The sequence below is a fragment of the Megascapheus bottae genome, chromosome 19 (assembly GCF_031878675.1).
Source record: "Megascapheus bottae isolate mThoBot1 chromosome 19, mThoBot2.hap1, whole genome shotgun sequence".
Classification (NCBI taxonomy): domain Eukaryota; kingdom Metazoa; phylum Chordata; class Mammalia; order Rodentia; family Geomyidae; genus Megascapheus; species Megascapheus bottae.
Window position 1 is genome coordinate 44,428,236 of NC_143527.1, and position 17,350 is coordinate 44,445,585.

Genomic DNA, 17,350 nt, shown 5'->3' on the forward strand with positions numbered 1-17,350 from the left:
TAAAGGTTTCTATTTACTTCCAAAATCTGCTCCTTTCTTTGTATTGCCTTACTGGTAATCATCTTTGGCTTTCCCCCAGTATCGACTTAGTACCCCATCACAGTTCAAACATGAGACTCCTTGATGTTCTGAGACACCAATCTTAAGAATTCTACGGAGACAATCCTTGATCTGAGCTTATCATGACTGGCAGTTAGTCCCACCCCTTTCCCAGTGAAAAGAAAAAAAGAAGAGGGAAAACAAAGTCACTGGACTGACTTTGGCATGTTTAGTTTCCATGTCTAGAGTTCCAAATTTAAAGAAATGCAAATACCTTCTCATCCATGAAACTTCCTTTTCTTCCCTTGCTCCCTCCCTCCATCTCCTTGTGTGTGGGTTTTCTTCATTTATTTTCATGCTGAGGATGGAACTCTGGGCTTCACATCTGTGAGACAAAGACTACACTGAGTATGCCTATGAAGCTATTTCTCTTCATCCTTAATTGCGTTCACTTGTTTTAAGTGACAGATGTAACAGTAGAGCCGTTAGCTAAAACATAATAGATATGGCATTTCAAGGTAATTGCCCATATAGGACTGATCTACTATGTGCATTGCACTTGTGTCTCCCAGGAGAACATGTAAGCTCCTGAACTTACTTTGGTTTTTGCCCACTTGTCAACCCAATGAATGTTTCAGAGATGGACACTGTTAAGTTGGGAAGTGATCCACATCCACTTTAGTAATACGTCTTACACAAGACAGTTGTTTCTTACTCTTTAAAACAAAACAAAACATCTTTAAGTAATTGTATAAAGAAGTTACCATTTAACAAAGCAGTTTATGAATACCATATATCTTGACCCATATCTCCCTTTCAACATTCTTATTTTTTTCTTTATTTGAGTGCCAAGTACTAATTACAATCACCGTTTTGAATTTTATTTTCTGACAATTCATGAGCCATAAAGTTCCAAGGTACAAATTTACTGCTTTTGTGGGGATAGTTAAGCAATATTATACAAATAACTATTATCCTGAATCTCTTGAGTCTGTGAGGAACTCCTTTCCTGCATGTAAGAGGAAACACCCCAGATTCTCTGTTTGGTCACTGTCATAGTGGCAGGTAGATCCTTCCAGGGAGAATTTATAGAAGAGGCCTCTGCACAACATGAGATCTTCGTTGGGCAGAGAGCACTAGCTCCTATAGAGAAAGGAGGCCATGCTTCTCCCTGTACATGGGAAATGGACCTCTGACCTTGGAACATTAGGCTATCTGTACTTTCCAGATGTCTGTTCCTGAGATGGATTTACTATGTTTAAGTTAGGATGGAGGCTCACACGGACATTCCTGTCTGGATTCCTTTGTGGAAAGTAGTGTTTGATGGGTGCCTGCATTATGTGTGTGACACTATTTATGTGCATTCCAGTGATCATTAACAAAGTCCACTGGGTGGAAAAGCATGAAGACAGTGGATTTAAAAATGGCTGTCTCAGCTGTAGGTTTGGCCAGGCCACAAACGCCTGTAAGACTAACGAAAACCCCTGCATCAACAACTTGTGCTCATCCAACCTTCTACAGAGAGAAGGCAGTGCAGTCAACCATGCCATAAAATGAAATGAGAAGTGTCATGGATTTTATAGGGACTATGGCGTAAAGTCACATACACTAAGAAAGAATCACACAATTGGTTTCAAGCCTCATGTAAGACCTGCTTGTCAAACAGGATTGCTGAATTAGGATGTGATTGGTCAGCTCAGGCTATTATAATACACAACATGAAATGGGATGTTTACTCAGGAGAAATAGATTTCTCATAGTTCTGGAGGCTGGATGTCTAGTATCAGGTGCTGATAGGGTTGGTTTTTGTTGTGTTTTTGCTGTTGCTTTGTCTAGGGCTTGTCTACTTGGCCTATGGCTTTCTTCTCTGTGTCTTCTAGTCTTCCTACTGTAAGTTCTTCTGATAAATACAGCAATCATGCTGAATCTGCCTCATTTTTATATTGGTTGAACAAAGTAACGAGTTTCAGCCTTTACTTTAATCACTCTGTAGATTCAATCTCTAGTCACATTCAGAATCTCCCGGTGTTGTCATTATAGGAAGCAGTGGAATATTGGAGGGAAAACACCTTGTTTCTTATTGGGACCTGCAACTCAGCAGCTTGTCCCTTGAACTGTGTGCATCAAGTTCCAAATCCATGACACTAGCAGGAAAAAAAATCACAATTGAATAATTTGGGATTCAATAGGATGCTGTGAATAAAGCTCTTCATGTTTCCAACCTAAAAATGGAAAAGAAATGCCTTCCATCTCACATGCCTCTGTCTCTCTTTAGTGAGCTGCCCAGCTGTCCCGCTCTCTTTGCTCGGCACCTCCACTTTGTAGAGTCCAGTTTCCTAATGTGTAATGGAGAATGATCGCAACCATGTGTTCACATAGACTTCTGACTTTATGATAAAATATGTGCAAAACAATTGGAGAATGACCGAACAATAGAGGATGTTCTCTCAGTCCTTATCTGTCAAAAGCCCTAGCTCAACATTTGACTTCGAAGTGCAATAGAAGTTGTGTTTGATGGGAGAGATGGGGAAGAATAAAGAAAGAGGCCACATTGATCACAATGCATTGTACTCATAAATTGATATGTTTCATTGTCCAAAAATGATAAAATGAAGCTGGGAGTGTAACTAGTGGTAGAGTGCTTGCCCTGCATGCATGAAGCCTTGGGTCTGGTTCCTTGATACTACAAACATAGAAAAAGCTGGAAGTGGTGCAGTTGTTCAAATGGCAGAGCACTACTAGCCTTGAGCAAAAGTATCCAAGGACAGTGCCCAGGCCCTGAGTTCAAGCCCCAGGACTGGTAGAAAAAGAAAAAAAGGAAAAAAAAATAAGAAATGTACTTATAACTAAATTTATGAAACTGTAACCCTTCTGTACAGCATCTTTAAAATAACAATTAAAAAGAAAAAAATAAAAATAACTTTAAAAAAAGAAGTGGTAGTCACTTTAGAGGGAAAATAATACTGAACACGGAAAGCCAACATATCAGACATAATCATATCATCCATACAGCAAGCTATGTTGGGGAGACTTCTTGTGGATAGTTGTTTATTATAATGAGAAAGGATTTTTCTTCCCCACATAGTCTCTAGAATTAGTCAGTGAGTGTAACCACCATTTAGTTTGTGGTGGGTTAATTTTAAATAGCTCTGTGTTTCTACAGCTGATATGCAGAAAGTTGGGATGAAGCAAAAACCAACCAACAAATCCTCTCTCTATATTTTTCAGCATAATATATGTGTATATATTTATGTGTGTGTATATATATATATATATTATGTTGTCTTTCTTCCTTATTCTTGAGAGATTATGACCAGAAAAACAACTGTATATGTACACACATGTTTTGAGCTGTGATTGGTTGAATACAGAGATGCTAAATTCATAGATAGAGGGCTGAATTAGTATTTAAATAAATAATGCTGGAGTTTGATTTTAATAAAATCATCTTATCAACTTGAGTCGGGGAAAGCTGAAGTGCTAGGTCCACATGGAAAAAGACATTTATTATTGCTTATATCCCCTTGAGCTCTTAAAACAATCTTTTTCTTTCTTAAAAAAACAAAAACAAAAAAGAGCCAAGTTTTCCAAGGTTGAGTTGCTAAAAGAAGGGGCATGATATACAGTAGTGATATTCAAATACTTGAGGTAAAATCCAACATGTTTTCTGTAGCCCTAGAGTACAGAATTTAGGGGAGACTTTGAGTCAATGTAAAACTAGGTTCTGTAATGGGGGAGGTGTTCAAAACTGAAAGGACTGACCAGAAAGCCTATCAGTTTACTGTCTCCAGAACATCTCCCATGCTTGTTAATAAGAACAATTCAGATTTAGCTCTTGAGTATTTTGTGGGGAGGGTTTTTCTGACGACAAATTTCAGTAGGAATCTCACAAGGTATTTCTCACTGGTTTTGTGTGTGTGTGTGTGTGTGTGTGTGTGTGTGTGTGTGTAAGCAGTTACTCTTATAAACATAGAAAAACACTGGCAATTGTCATCTAATGATCTCTCTAGTAGAACTTTGGTTTTTAAGTAGTTGCTGCTGATTTTATTTTTAAATTTTATGGGAGAATTTGGTGATTTAATGCACACTTACAGCATGAAATCATAAACACAAAGAAAGTTAACATGTCTATCATTTCACTGCTACTTGTTACATACTCAGGTGTGTGTGTGTGTGTGTGTGTGTGTGTGTGTGTGTGTGTGTGTGTGTGTGTGTGTGTGTGTTAAGAACACATAATTCTCTTAGTCAATTTCCAGAACCCACTATTGTACTATAGTCACGTGTTGATACAATACCTCCTACATCACTGAAATTATGAAACCATTAACTGATACCTTCCCATTATCCCTTCCCCCAACTCCCTGAGTCTCCATTCCCCTTTGCTTTTATGAGCCAGGCTACTTGAAGTGTTTGACTCTCTATGACTGGTCTACTTATCACTGTTTCTGGATTGAGAGTCCCACTGTCTGTTATTTCAGGTCTTTCAAGTTGCATATGTCATCATTAAAGCAGCCAACTCCCCACGCCCTGGAAACTGGATTTTGGAGCGTTCTGTGGATGGCATCACATTCAGCCCCTGGCAGTACTATGCAGTCAGTGACTCTGAGTGTCTGACCCGCTACAATATAATTCCCCGACGGGGGCCACCCACTTACAGAGCAGACGATGAAGTGATTTGCACCTCCTATTATTCCAGATTGGTGCCCCTGGAGCACGGGGAGGTACTGTACCTGCCACTGACGGCTTCTTTTCTATCATGTCCCTCCCTCAAATGCTAAGATCACCTTTGTAGGATTCACCACTGAGCCCACTCTTGATACAAACATCAGCTGTCAAACTATCTGGCTCTAGGAAGGCAGGATGGCTCACGCTGTAATCTAGCAACTCAGGAGGCTGAGATCTGAGGATCCAGGTTCAAAGCCAGCCCAGGCACTAAAGTCTGCAAGACTCATCTCCAGTTAACCACTAGAAAACTGTTAGTGGTGCTGTGGCTCAAGGGGTAGATCGGTAGCTTTGAGCTGAAGAGCTCAGGGACAGTGCCCGGAGTTCATTAAAAACTATTCTGTACCAACTCTGGGGTTTGCACTCAGGGCCTTGTGCTCATTCAGCTCGCTCTGCGACCCCTTGAGCCACTCCTCCAGTTCAGCTTTTGGCTGATGAAGTAGAGACGGAGGGCCAGGGTCTCTTCTGCTGCAGTCCTGCAGGAGGAAGGATCACACACCCGGCCACTAGCTTCAGGCCAGCGGGTGGACTGGTGTTGGTGTCCCCGGTGACCCGCCCAGGGGTGTGCACTCACCTCCATGCTTCCCTCCCCAGATTCATACCTCCCTCATCAACGGCAGGCCCAGCGCGGACGACCTCTCCCCGCGCCTGCTGGAGTTCACCTCGGCGCGGTTCATCCGCCTGCGCCTGCAGCGCATCCGCACGCTCAACGCCGACCTCATGACGCTCAGCCGCCGGGACCCCCGCGACCTGGACCCCATCGTCACCCGGCGGGTGAGAGCGGCTCCGGGCCCGGTCGGCGGTCTTCTCTTCCTGAGATCAAGTAGCCAACAGTGGTGCCCCCCCCCCTCCCCCGCACCGGCATGGAGTGGCCTTTGTTCTGTGGTTTCTTCCTTCCAGACAGTGGCTCAGGGGTTTATCGGGGTCGTCCTCTTGAACTCTGCCTGCAGTGGCTGGCAAGCTCTGCCTGGCTTGCTTGAGAGGGGGCTCTGGTGCGTGGCTCTGCCTGGGCTGGTTCCCCAGGCCTGCGCCCTTCCCAGATCTGCCTTCTGAGAAGCTGGGGTTCCAGGCACAGGCTACCATGCCCAGCTCATTTTTTTTTTTTTTTCTAGCTCTGCCTTCCCATGTGCAGAGATTTAAACAGTTTGGGTGGAATCCGAGGGAACCATTTTTCAGATGAATGCTGTTTATGTCCTTTTGGAAAAGTAGTCACCTCTCCCAGGTTTATAAAAATATTATCCTTAGCTCCCCCCCCCCACTAGCTTTATATGTTTAGCTTTATCTATAGCACATGTCAAATTAATTTTTGTGTATGTTGTGAGCTAGGATGCAAAGTTCTTATTTGCTCTGCATGCATATGTAAGCTAGTGGTAACTGTGAACAATACTTAATCTCCCCCAGGTAAATTGTTGGCTCTTTTTCAAGATTGTTCCTTATATGTTTTTTTTCTTTCTTTCTTTCTTTTTCTTTTTTCTTCTTTTTTTTGGGGGGGAGGGTTGGTCATGGGGCTTGAACTCTGGGCGTGGACACTGTCCCTGAGCTCTTCAGCTCAAGGCTACGGAGCGACAGCACCACTTCTTCCTTATATGTCTTTATAAATGTTAGTACCTTGCTGTTCATTTCTACCAAAAGAAAACAAAATAACACCTGCCAAGATTTTTAACTGGAATTTTATCACTTTAGATCAATTTAGGAAGAAATTTAGAAGATTCTTTAACAATATTGATGACTCTAATCCCTCCCCACTCAGCAAGGCTTTGTATAATTCCTCTTGGCAATGTTATATTTTTTTATTGGGAAGTTTATTGTTCAATAACAGGAGGATAAAGAAATCAAAAGTGCCAGGCATTGGTGACTCATGCCTGTAATCCTAGCTATTCTGGAGGCTCAGATCTGAGGATCTCAGTTCATAAGCCAACCTGGGCAGAAAAGTCCCTGTGAGACTTATCTTCAATTAACCACCCAAAAACAAAAACAAAAACAGTAATGAGGCTGTGGCTTAAAGTGGTAGGGTGCTAGCAAAAGAGCTCAATACAGCACGCAGGCTAGCAAGCAGGCAGGAAGGAAGGAAAGAGAAGGAATAAAAGAAAAAGCATCCAGAGTGCACTGTATGAGTCCACAACCATCCCTGGTTGTCTGCATGACTGTGTAAATAAAGAAATAAGAAGTGAATTCAGTAATGTTTCACTATGTGAAGTCAATGAATTAAAATGCTTCACATAAATCCTAGCACTGAAGCATGGAGAATGAAATCTAAAAGTCTATTCAGTGCCATGCAAAGGCAGGAGGGGTATTGAGAAAAGGCCGTAAGTACAAGGAGACACTGCATTCTGCTCAGGGGTGATTTATATCTATTGGCTTTGGTGTATTAGACCTTCACCTTTGAGAGACATATTGCTTGTTGTTGATGTATTTTTCCTTCTAAATTGCTTATTCACCTTACCAGTATATAGAGATTTCTACAGCATGGGTTTTGATGAAGAAGTAGCTACGTAGGAAAGTTTTTTTTAGCCTCTTTTGGATTCTTTGGGTGAGCTAGTTTGAGCATGAGTGAGTCCAGTTGAGCACAATGATATTTTGTGCATGAAATAGCATTTTACAAGGTGCAGGTAGTTATATTTTAGATGACCAATAATACTTGTAATATTTCGAGGTTTGCCAACCTTTTGTTTTCATTTGTCTTCAGTATTACTACTCAATAAAAGACATATCTGTTGGAGGGATGTGTATTTGCCATGGTCACGCGAGCAGCTGCCCCTGGGATGAAACTGCAAAGGTAAGTTCTAGTGTCTTACAGTTTTCTGGAACTTCAGCTGTTGGTTGTGATTAAATCATTTTCATTACTCTTCCTTCATTTGGTAAAATAGTGAAAGGGGTAAAATCATTTAAAAAAATTTCAAAGAGATATTTCCAATAACTTACCTGATTTCACTTGTTTAAGCAGTCTCATCCTTTTGCTTCATTAGGAGATGTATTTCCAATCAAACCCTTACCATAATTTTTTGGTGACAAAAATTTCCCATCTTAAGGTTATAGTTGAGTGATCTTCTGGATTTTCAAATTTCTTTCTCTTAAAGGAGTCAAGCAGAAAACCACATATTGCCATTACTTATGTTTTCATTTTTAAAAGAAGGTTCTTTTCTCCTCTCTTTATTTTCTTCCTTCCATTTTTGTTGTACTGAATGATGATAAAATAGTTTAAACTGGTCTAGAAGAGTATTAAATAATGTCAATTTTTCTTTCGAATACTTTCATGAAGGTTATCTGCCTGTTTTCCTCTCAATTTCTTTTTCAATGTCGTGCGTCTTGAATAGAAGTCTTCTGTTGATTCATTTCCTCTTGCTGTGCTTTAGATGGAACCTAGGGCCTCATGCATGCTGGGCCAGTCTTGTCCTCTATCAGTGAACTGTCTATACTCCCAGTCTGGATCATTCTATTTGTATGCTGAAAAACACAGTGAGGAACATCAGAAAATTATGAAGAAAATGTTAACATTTTGCACGAGTCATAAAACTATTTTATTAATAAAAGCTGCCAAAACCCTTGAAGTTGAGGTAGCATTTTACTAATATTTGTACTTGTTATCTCCCATTTTACTTGTGTTTACACTCACTTCTGTTGGTTATGGGGCTAGGTGTGTTGATAAGTTTCTAGTTGTTTGGTTTGGGTGTATACCCCTCACTGTGAATTCTTTTTTTTTTTTTTTTTGCCAGTCCTGGGCTTGAGCTCAGGGCCTGAGCACTGTCCTTGGACTTTCTCAAGGCTAGAGCTCTACCACTTGAGCCTCAGCACCACTTCCGGCTTTTTTCTATGTATGTGGTACCGAGGAATCGAACCCGGGTCTTCATGCATGCTAGGCAAACACTTTAACCACTAGGCCAAACTCCCGGCCCCCTCACTGTGAATTCTTGCCCCATGTTTGAGTGTGTGAATCAAGAGACATTTCCTCAAGGGCCGTCCAGGATGCAATGCAGATACACAGATCTTTCAGATCCAGATGCAACTTTTTCCCTTTTTCTCTTCAGCAACTGCAGTGCCAATGTGAGCATAACACGTGTGGGGAGAGCTGTGACCAGTGCTGTCCTGGGTACCATCAGCAGCCCTGGAGGCCTGGCACCATTTCTTCTGGCAACACCTGTGAAGGTGAGCTCACGTACTACAAGAAGAATGCTTTCCGGTTAAGCTTATGGCATCTCAACTTTTGTAATAGCAGAGTTGACTCTTTTCTTCAAGTAGTACTCAGAGCAGCAGTGTACCTTTCCGAAGTTCAGATTACTGAGGGATAGATGTATCTTTATGCATTTGTTGTGTTGTCTAAGAAAATACTTATATATTCTTTTTTGAATGGCATTTACTGCTGAGGTGTCAACAGTTTAACAACATGCGAAAGTCTCTGTAAACGGTTCTATTACATCTCTGTCCTCTTCACAATATTCTTCCTAAAACTTTACGGATATAGAGCATATAGTGGTATAGTCCTTCTGCAGTCAGTGGTTGTTGTTGATTCTGGTGCTGGGATGGAACCTGAGACCTTGTGTATGCTAAGCATGCATCCTATCACTAAGCCAGACCCTAGATCTATGTATTATTTTTATTTTTATTCTTTTTGCCGGTCCTGGGGGTTGAACTTAGGGCCTGAGCACTGTCCTTGGGCTTTCCTTAAGGCCAGCACTCTACCACTTGAGCTACAGTACCACTTCTGGCTTTTCTATGAATGTGGTTTCGAGTAATCAAACCTGGGTCTTCATGCATGCTAGGCAAGCACTCTATCACAGGGCCATATGCCAGGCTCTCTATGGATTATTTTTTGAGACAAAGTCTCCCTATGTGGCCTGAACCACTCTCTGTCACTCACGCTGATTTCAACTGCTGGTATCATATACCAGGCAAACGTGGTCTAGTAATTAATCCTGTGCCTGTCATTCCTTAGCTTGTACTGGCCCTTTTGCAAACTATAACTGCACAAAATGGATGGCTTGATCAAGTGGGGTGCGCATTTATTATTATAATCACTATTGTTAATTATTTTTGCAAAAGCTTAGAATTGAATCCAAGCCTTTGTGTATGCTCAGCAAGTCTTGTATCAATGAGCTACATTTTTTACTTTTATTTTATTTTATTTTTTTATTGTAATTAATAAAAGGGTTACATGTTATTTGCCAGATAGAAGGTGCATTAATTCACGTGCATTGATACCCTTTCACATGTCTTGGTCCCCATTACCGTCTCCCCCACCCCCCCCATCTTGTTTTCCCCCTTCCCTATCCAATTGCTTTTTTTTTTTTTTTTTTGGCCAGTCTTTTACTCGAACTCAGGGCCTGGGTGCTGTCCTTGGGCTTTCTCAAAGCTAGTACTCTATCACTTGAGCCACAGCACCGCTCTGGCTTTTCCTGTGTATATAGTTCTAAGGAATAGAACCCAGGGCTTCATACATGCTAGGCAAGCACTCTATCACTAGGCCATGCTCCTGGCCCTTTTGCCTTTTTCAAATCTTAAACTATAGTCCTAGACACTGACTTTGGGAAGTCAGAGAGTGCTTAATAGAGGACATGCCATGGGCATTAAAAATAAGATGGTAATTTTTTTTTTTCTAGAATGTAATTGTCACAACAAAGCCAAAGACTGCTACTATGACGAGGATGTTGCAAAGCAGAAAAAGAGTTTGAACACTGCTGGAAAGTTTGAAGGAGGAGGTGTTTGCATCGACTGCCAGCAGAACACCACCGGCATCAATTGTGAAACCTGCATTGACGGCTATTACCGACCACAAAAAGTGAGTGCGGCTTAGCCCCACTGTCTTCCAAGCCAAGGGAGAGCTGGTCACGTGGCAGGCTCGAGAGGGAAGACTCCTTTCCTTCGTTCACTCTTGGAATGCTAGTAGTGTGTTTTAGATTTCTGTTTCTTGTGCTGTTCTATTTTCTGGTTCAAAGTAGACTGTGCATGTGTGGTTACTCAGCTTGAATCCAGCAACCCCTTGTTCCCTGTGTGATCTCTGGTAACTGCCCATAAATGGGAAGATTCAGCCGTATCTTCCCACTAGATGTGTTCAGTCAGTCCTCAGTTGGCATGTATGGAATTGTTTCATGGGTCCTTGGGATGGCCTGTTTATAGACATAGCAGAGTGACAGGCTAGAAAACAGTGATAGCAGAAAAGGTGATACTTGGATAATGATACTGTGGTGACCATCAAAAAGATGTCTGTGTCAGGTTGGGTGGAGTGATCCACAGCTATAATCCCAGCTACGTGGCAAGAGGAAGATGGAGGATCTTGGTTTGAGGCCCACCCCAGGAAAAAAATGGGAGACTCTATCAAGCCAGTCTAGAAAGCACAGAGGGCTGGGAGGGGAGCATGACTCAAATGGGAGAGCACTTCCCTAGCAAGTGTCACACCCTAGGGTCAACAAATAGGTGTCAGTGGCTTTGTACATGTAGTAGGGGAATGCAGGGTCCCTGTTTGTCTTCCAGATATCACCTTATGAAGACGATCCATGCCGTCCTTGTGACTGTGACCCTGTGGGGTCCCTCAGCTCCATCTGCATCAAGGACGACCTCCATTCTGTCGTGCACAGTGGTAAGCAGTAGCTCGGCGCTGAGCTTGCAGTGAGTGCTTTGGGGTGTCTTTGTGTAAGATTTGTACCTGGCAGAACTATCATCACTGTGTTGTAATTTGGACTGATTCTCATAGTTTTTTTTGGGGGGAGGGGGGCGTATAACCCAAGAGTAGGACTCAAATTCAGTATTTGATGCATTTCCTCATCGGCTGGACCTCTACCACCTGAGTCATGCCTCCAATCTCATGAGTCTGTATTGAGTTTTTTTTAAAAAATAACCTAATCCTACCCTATGTCAAGGAGTGTTCTGAATCCTGAAAGTGTGTGTGTGTGTGTGTGTGTGTGTGTGTGTGTGTGTGTGTGTGTGTTTGAAGAAGGTGATCAGAATCTTTGACCACAGGCAACCCTAAACAAATGAGGACTTGAGTAGTATAAAGCCAAGTAGAGTGATGCTGAGGGATTGAAGCAAACATGGGAAAGGGAAGTGGGGTGTGGAGGCAACTATAATGATGGGGAAACAGCATTTGGGCAATATCTGATGAAATAAGACTTGGTTTAAGCCATATGCTTTTGACTACTATGAATACCATAGACATTCATATACAAGTTGTTTTGGTGAATGTGTATCTTCATTTTTCTTGGCTATTTACTTAGGAGGATTGTTCTATCGTATGGCAATTACCATATAATACTTTGAATCTGTCTTGCTTTTCCTTCCTTCCTTCCTTCCTTCCTGCCTGCCTGCCTGCCTGCCTGCCTTCCTGCCTTCCTTCCCTCCTTCCCTCTTCCCTTCTTTCCTTCTTTTCTTTCCTAAAAGGAAGATCCTTCTAGACTGAGATCTTCCAGATCTCAGCCTCCTGAGAGTAAGCCACAGGTGTTTGGCCAGTTGCCATAATTTTCTAGAGTCACCAGCATTTCTGGGATTCATCTGTTTTCTTTCTTTAAACCAAGAATGGCCAAATTATTGTCTATGGGTCAAATCCACCTACTGCTTGCTGGGAATTGTTTTGAGGGCCATTTGCATATGTATGGTCTCTGTCTGGGTTAGAGTGAAAAATGGGCAAATTGAGACCGTGGCCTACAATGTACTCTCTGAAAGCTTTTCTAGAAAAAGTTTGCAGTTACTGACTTTAAACCTCTTTACCTTTATACTGGGTCTTCACCCTTGTTTTCCCTCCGCTAGGGAACTGGCCAGGCCAGTGTCCTTGTAAGGAAGGCTATGCAGGAGAGAAATGTGATCGCTGCCAGTTTGGCTACCAGGGTTATCCCTTCTGTGTTCGCTGTGAGTGCAGTCTGGCTGGCAGTGCGAATGATGACCCGTGCACAGAGCCCTGTCTGTGTAAGGTAAGTATGGAGGAGGCCTCTCTACTCCTTCTCTGCTTCTCCAAAGAAGGAAACGTGTTCCACTGGCTCTGATGATTGATGCTTATGTAAAGCAATAAGGTTTAAGCAGACTCAAGCCTGACATGTCATGGCAAGCTGGCCCATAGTAGACATCCTTAGACTCAGGTGGGCAGCTGGTTTTCTTTTTTGTTCTACTTCTGGGTAATCGACATATAGTCCCTAGGCATTTCTCCAGATAAAAAAAAAACCCAACACTGCATACCACATTTTTCTGCCTTGGCTTAATTCTTCTAAGGCATTCTTTTCCAGTTTTGTGTTTGGAGGCAAACCAGGTACATATGAAATTCCTAGGAACACTAATTAAGTACAGAAATGTTGTCTTGGGTCTCTTAAACACACACACACACACACACACACACACACACACACACACACAGAATTGTATAGTCATAAGTAATGTATTCATGTGATATTCTTGATGGGTTTCATTGGCCTTGTGGTTTTGATAATGGTTTCCCTGAATTCCTAGAATTTCCTCTTGTATGTTATATGCTTTTTCCCATGGAAGCACAGTCTCAGGCATATTTATACATTACCAGAAATAATCTTGGGGATTTATGAGCAGGATAAATTAAGTATCTAGCCTCCACTTTGGATTTTAAGATGTTTATTTGTGCCTGGTGGTATGAGTCTGTAATTTCAGCACCAGGGAGAAAGGCTAAGGAATAAGGATAGAGAGTTTGAGGCTAACCTAATTTACGTAAAAGATCTTGTTTCAACATCCTACCCTCCAATACGCACCACAGTTTATATAACCAGAAAAAGATGAAAGATGTAAAACAAAACAACAACAAAAGCATTAAGTGCAATGACGAAGCAGTTTAAGATTTTGCAACTCTGTGGCTGCAAAATCAAACAGTAGTTACTTCAAACATGTTTGTTTTGGAAATATTAACGTCAAGAGACTTGATGTATCCTTTTGTTTTTGTATTTTATAAGTTAACTTTTTTTTTATTATCTTTAAGTAGTTGTGCAGAGGAGGTGCCAAATAATAAAGCAGCTTATGAACACAATGCATCCTGATCAGTGTCCCCTCTTCATCCTTCTCACCCCACTTTGACCCACTCCTTCCCTTTTCTTAATTTTGTGTGGTATACAATGAATTCTTGACTGCATTTGCCTCCCTGCCCTCCTTCATTCATCTACTACTTCATCCCAACCTGTATCCGTTGCATGTAACCGGTTTCTGATGCTGTTTCTGTTGGGCTTTGACCTGGTTTTTCAAGCAAATTATATTATTTAAACTCCACAGAATCTATTATGCTCCAGTTAATTCATTTGAAACCATTTACATACTTCTCAATGTGTTTAGTTCTAGAATTATAGGTACATTCCATGTAGACCATATAACCTTTGTTTCTGTGGGTCTGGTTTACTTTACTTAGTATAATTGTTTCCAAGTAATTCCACTTCCCTACAAATGGTATAGTATCATTCAGTCTAATACATGAATAAAATTCTGCTATATATATATATATATCACATTTTCTTGATCCATATGTCCTTTGAGGGGTATCTGGGCTGATTCCATACCTTGGTTATAATGAATCTTGCTGCAGTGAACATGGTTGTGCTGGTTGCTTTACTATAACTTTGTTTCTGCTGTATTGGATAAATGCCCAAGGGTGGAATTACTGGGTCAGTGTGAGTGGTTTTTAATTTTCCTGTTTCTGTGGATTGCCAAAGGCCCTGTCCCTATCATTCGAATGTCTTTCTCTTTTCTCTGTTAGGACATATTGGGTTCACCAGCTCACTTTTATTTTAACTTGCAGGAAAACGTTGAGGGGAAAAATTGTGATCGGTGTAAGCCAGGATTCTATAACTTGAAGGAAGGAGACCCCCAGGGCTGCACCGAGTGCTTCTGCTTTGGTGTCTCTGATGTCTGCGACAGTCTTTCTTGGCCCTTTGGTCAGGTAAGCGCCTTGGGCATGAGGGGTTAATAAGCATGCCATCTCATATGAGCTATGGAGGCTGTGTACCATTCTCTCTCACCCAATCTGAGCAACACTAGCATGGGTCAATGACCATGTTGAGAAAGTATCGGCACATTTTCTAAGTGGTCAGTTCATATCCACATACACGCTCTTATTGAGACCAGGTGATGTGGTATTGTAGAATGCATCTCATTTCCATTTGTTTTATGGGAAGTGTGGGAGGAGTCATCTCTCCAAATTGCCTGTGTTGGTCTCAGGCCAGAAGAGATACCAGGACCCAGCTCTTGAGAAGCTGGGGTGGGTGCAGTGAAACACTTAAGTGACAAGAGTGGGAAATAAGAGTAGGTGGCATGGGGTTTGTGTAGGCAGATAGACTTTTCTTTCTTTTCTTTTTTTAGGGTTGGGTAGGAAGCCTGGGGGCGGGGGATGAGTTCAAGGACTGCCAAGTGGTGACAAGGGAGTCTGTGATGGCTGGAGATTAGGGAGGTGCTGTCTGATACCGGGTTTACCCACTTGGTTCTCTTGTGCTCCTCCCCACCTGGGGTGGGGGGCAATGGTTATACATTTTTCAACATTTGAGGGGGAAATACAGGACGGAATGAAGAAGAGGGAGTTTTATTCACTGCCATTTCTAGATTGAATGTCTCTTGCCTAAGCTGCTAGGAATAAGAAGGATTATAGATTTGGGACTTTTTGAGATTTGTAATTTTTGCATACAAACATAGAGATATCTTAGGGAAGTGACCCAAGTCTAAATATGAAATTCATTTGTTTTACCTAAACCTTACATGCTGAGCTTGAAGATAAAAAAAGTTTGTTGCTGTGCTAGTCCTGGGACTTGAAATCAGGGCCTAGGCACAATCTCTTAGCATTTTTTACTCAAGGTTGGTGCCCTGCCACCTGAGCCGTAATTCCGTTCTCAGGTTTTTTTTTTTTTTTTTTCCTGGTTAATTGGAGATAAAAGACCTTATGGATTTTTTGGGGGTCCTGGGTTGTTATTGAACCACAATCTTCAGATCTCAGCCTCCTGAGTTCATATGAAGGTAACTTTATGCAGTATTTTTAGTGCTTGCATTGTGATTCTGACCAACACATGGGATCAGGTGTGGATTTTTTTTTTTTTTTGCCAGTCCACCACTTTTGGCTTTTTTCTATGTATGTGGTACCGAGGAATTGAACCCAGGTCTTCATGCATGCTAGGCAAGCACTCTACCACTAGGCCAAGCTCCCGGCCCAGGTGTGAAATTTTACACGTGTGACTGAAGCTTTTGGAATTTGGATTATTTTCATTTGGGATTTTCAGATTGGGGTAATCAACCTGTGGTAAATTCCTCGCTATAGTTTTAATCTAGTATGTATGATCTTTATAGCCTCCTTCCTTCCAGGCTGAATTTATATGGCTGTGTGACTTCCCAGCCCAGATTTTCTTGATTCTTTGACAAGAGGAAGTTAACAACTGTTAACTTCACCACTAGCTGTGCGTTCTGGATCTGTCTCCTATCATGATGATATTTATGCAGGAGTGGATGAAATCTAAGCTGATACTTATTGCATCATCTAAAATGCTTGGTGTTTTGGCGCTTGTTTTAAGGTGAGCAATATGTCAGGGTGGTTGATCACGGATTTGATCAGTCCACATAAGATCCAGCCTCAGCAGGATGAACTGGACGGACGCCAACAAATAAGCATCAATAACACGGCAGTCTTAAGACTGGCTCCAAAGTATTATTGGTCAGCCCCTGAGGCCTACCTTGGAAATAAGGTACGTGTATCTGCACACACACACAAAGCAGGTGACTTGAGAGGTAGAGTGCCCACTTGAGCAAAATTGCTAAAGAATTATGCCTAGTACTAGTCCTGGGTTAAAACCCTGATATCAACACAAAAAAGAAGGAAGAGAGGGAGGGAGGAGAGAGGGAGGGAAGAAGTAAAAAGAGGGAGAGAGGAAGGGAGGGAGGAGGAAATAAGGAAGGAAAGGAAGGAAGAAAAGAACAAGAGGAAGGAAGGAAGGAAGGAAGGAAGGAAGGAAGGAAGGAAGGAAGGAAGGAAGGAAGGAAAGTGTATATAAAATTGTAATTGTGAAAAATGTTCTAAACATTGTATTTTTTTTTTGTCCAGTCCTAGTGCTTGAACTCAGGGCCTGGGCATTGTCCTTGGGCTTTCTCAAAGCTAGGGCTCTACCACTTCAGCTGCAGCACCACTTCTGGCCTTTTCTGTGTATGTGGTACCAAGTAGTAGAACCCAGGGCTTGGCAACTCCTCTGGAGACCACTAGGTCACGCTCCCAGCCCTGAATGTTGTATTTTTATGATACATCCACCAGGAAGAAAATCCATTTCATATTGAGGGTCATCTAATTAGGAAAAAATACTTTCAGTGCCTTTTTTTGTTTGTTTGCCAGTCATGAGGAGTGAACTCAGGGCCTAAGCACTGTCTTTGGGGCTTTCCTCAAGGCTAGCGCTCTACCACTTAAGCCACAGCACCACTTCTGGCTTTTTTTTTTTTCTGTGTATGTGGTACTGAGGAATCAAACCTGAGTCTTTGTGCATGCTAGGCAAGCACTCTACCACTAGGCCAAACTCCCGGCCCCTCAGTGCTTTTTTAAAAATATATATGCATAGCAACTCTAACGTATTGGTTTGTGACACATCTAGCAATGAAAACAAAATGTTGAGAGTGTAATCATGGATCACACTTCCCA

General features: G+C 41.9%; 1 protein-coding gene across 1 annotated transcript in view; it reads left to right on the forward strand.

The window, feature by feature from the left end:
• Window positions 1–1,627: 1,627 nt before the first annotated feature.
• Window positions 1,628–17,350, forward strand: part of Lama1 (laminin subunit alpha 1) — an 85,476-nt gene continuing 69,753 nt past the window's right edge. Inside the window, exons 1-11 of the mRNA XM_090353541.1 lie at window positions 1,628–1,632; window positions 1,920–1,995; window positions 4,518–4,760; window positions 5,356–5,535; window positions 7,448–7,537; window positions 8,787–8,904; window positions 10,356–10,534; window positions 11,227–11,332; window positions 12,496–12,656; window positions 14,489–14,629; window positions 16,242–16,412. Of these exons, the coding sequence (XP_090209667.1) occupies window positions 1,628–1,632; window positions 1,920–1,995; window positions 4,518–4,760; window positions 5,356–5,535; window positions 7,448–7,537; window positions 8,787–8,904; window positions 10,356–10,534; window positions 11,227–11,332; window positions 12,496–12,656; window positions 14,489–14,629; window positions 16,242–16,412 (1,470 nt within the window). The remainder of the gene's footprint in view (window positions 1,633–1,919; window positions 1,996–4,517; window positions 4,761–5,355; window positions 5,536–7,447; window positions 7,538–8,786; window positions 8,905–10,355; window positions 10,535–11,226; window positions 11,333–12,495; window positions 12,657–14,488; window positions 14,630–16,241; window positions 16,413–17,350) is intronic.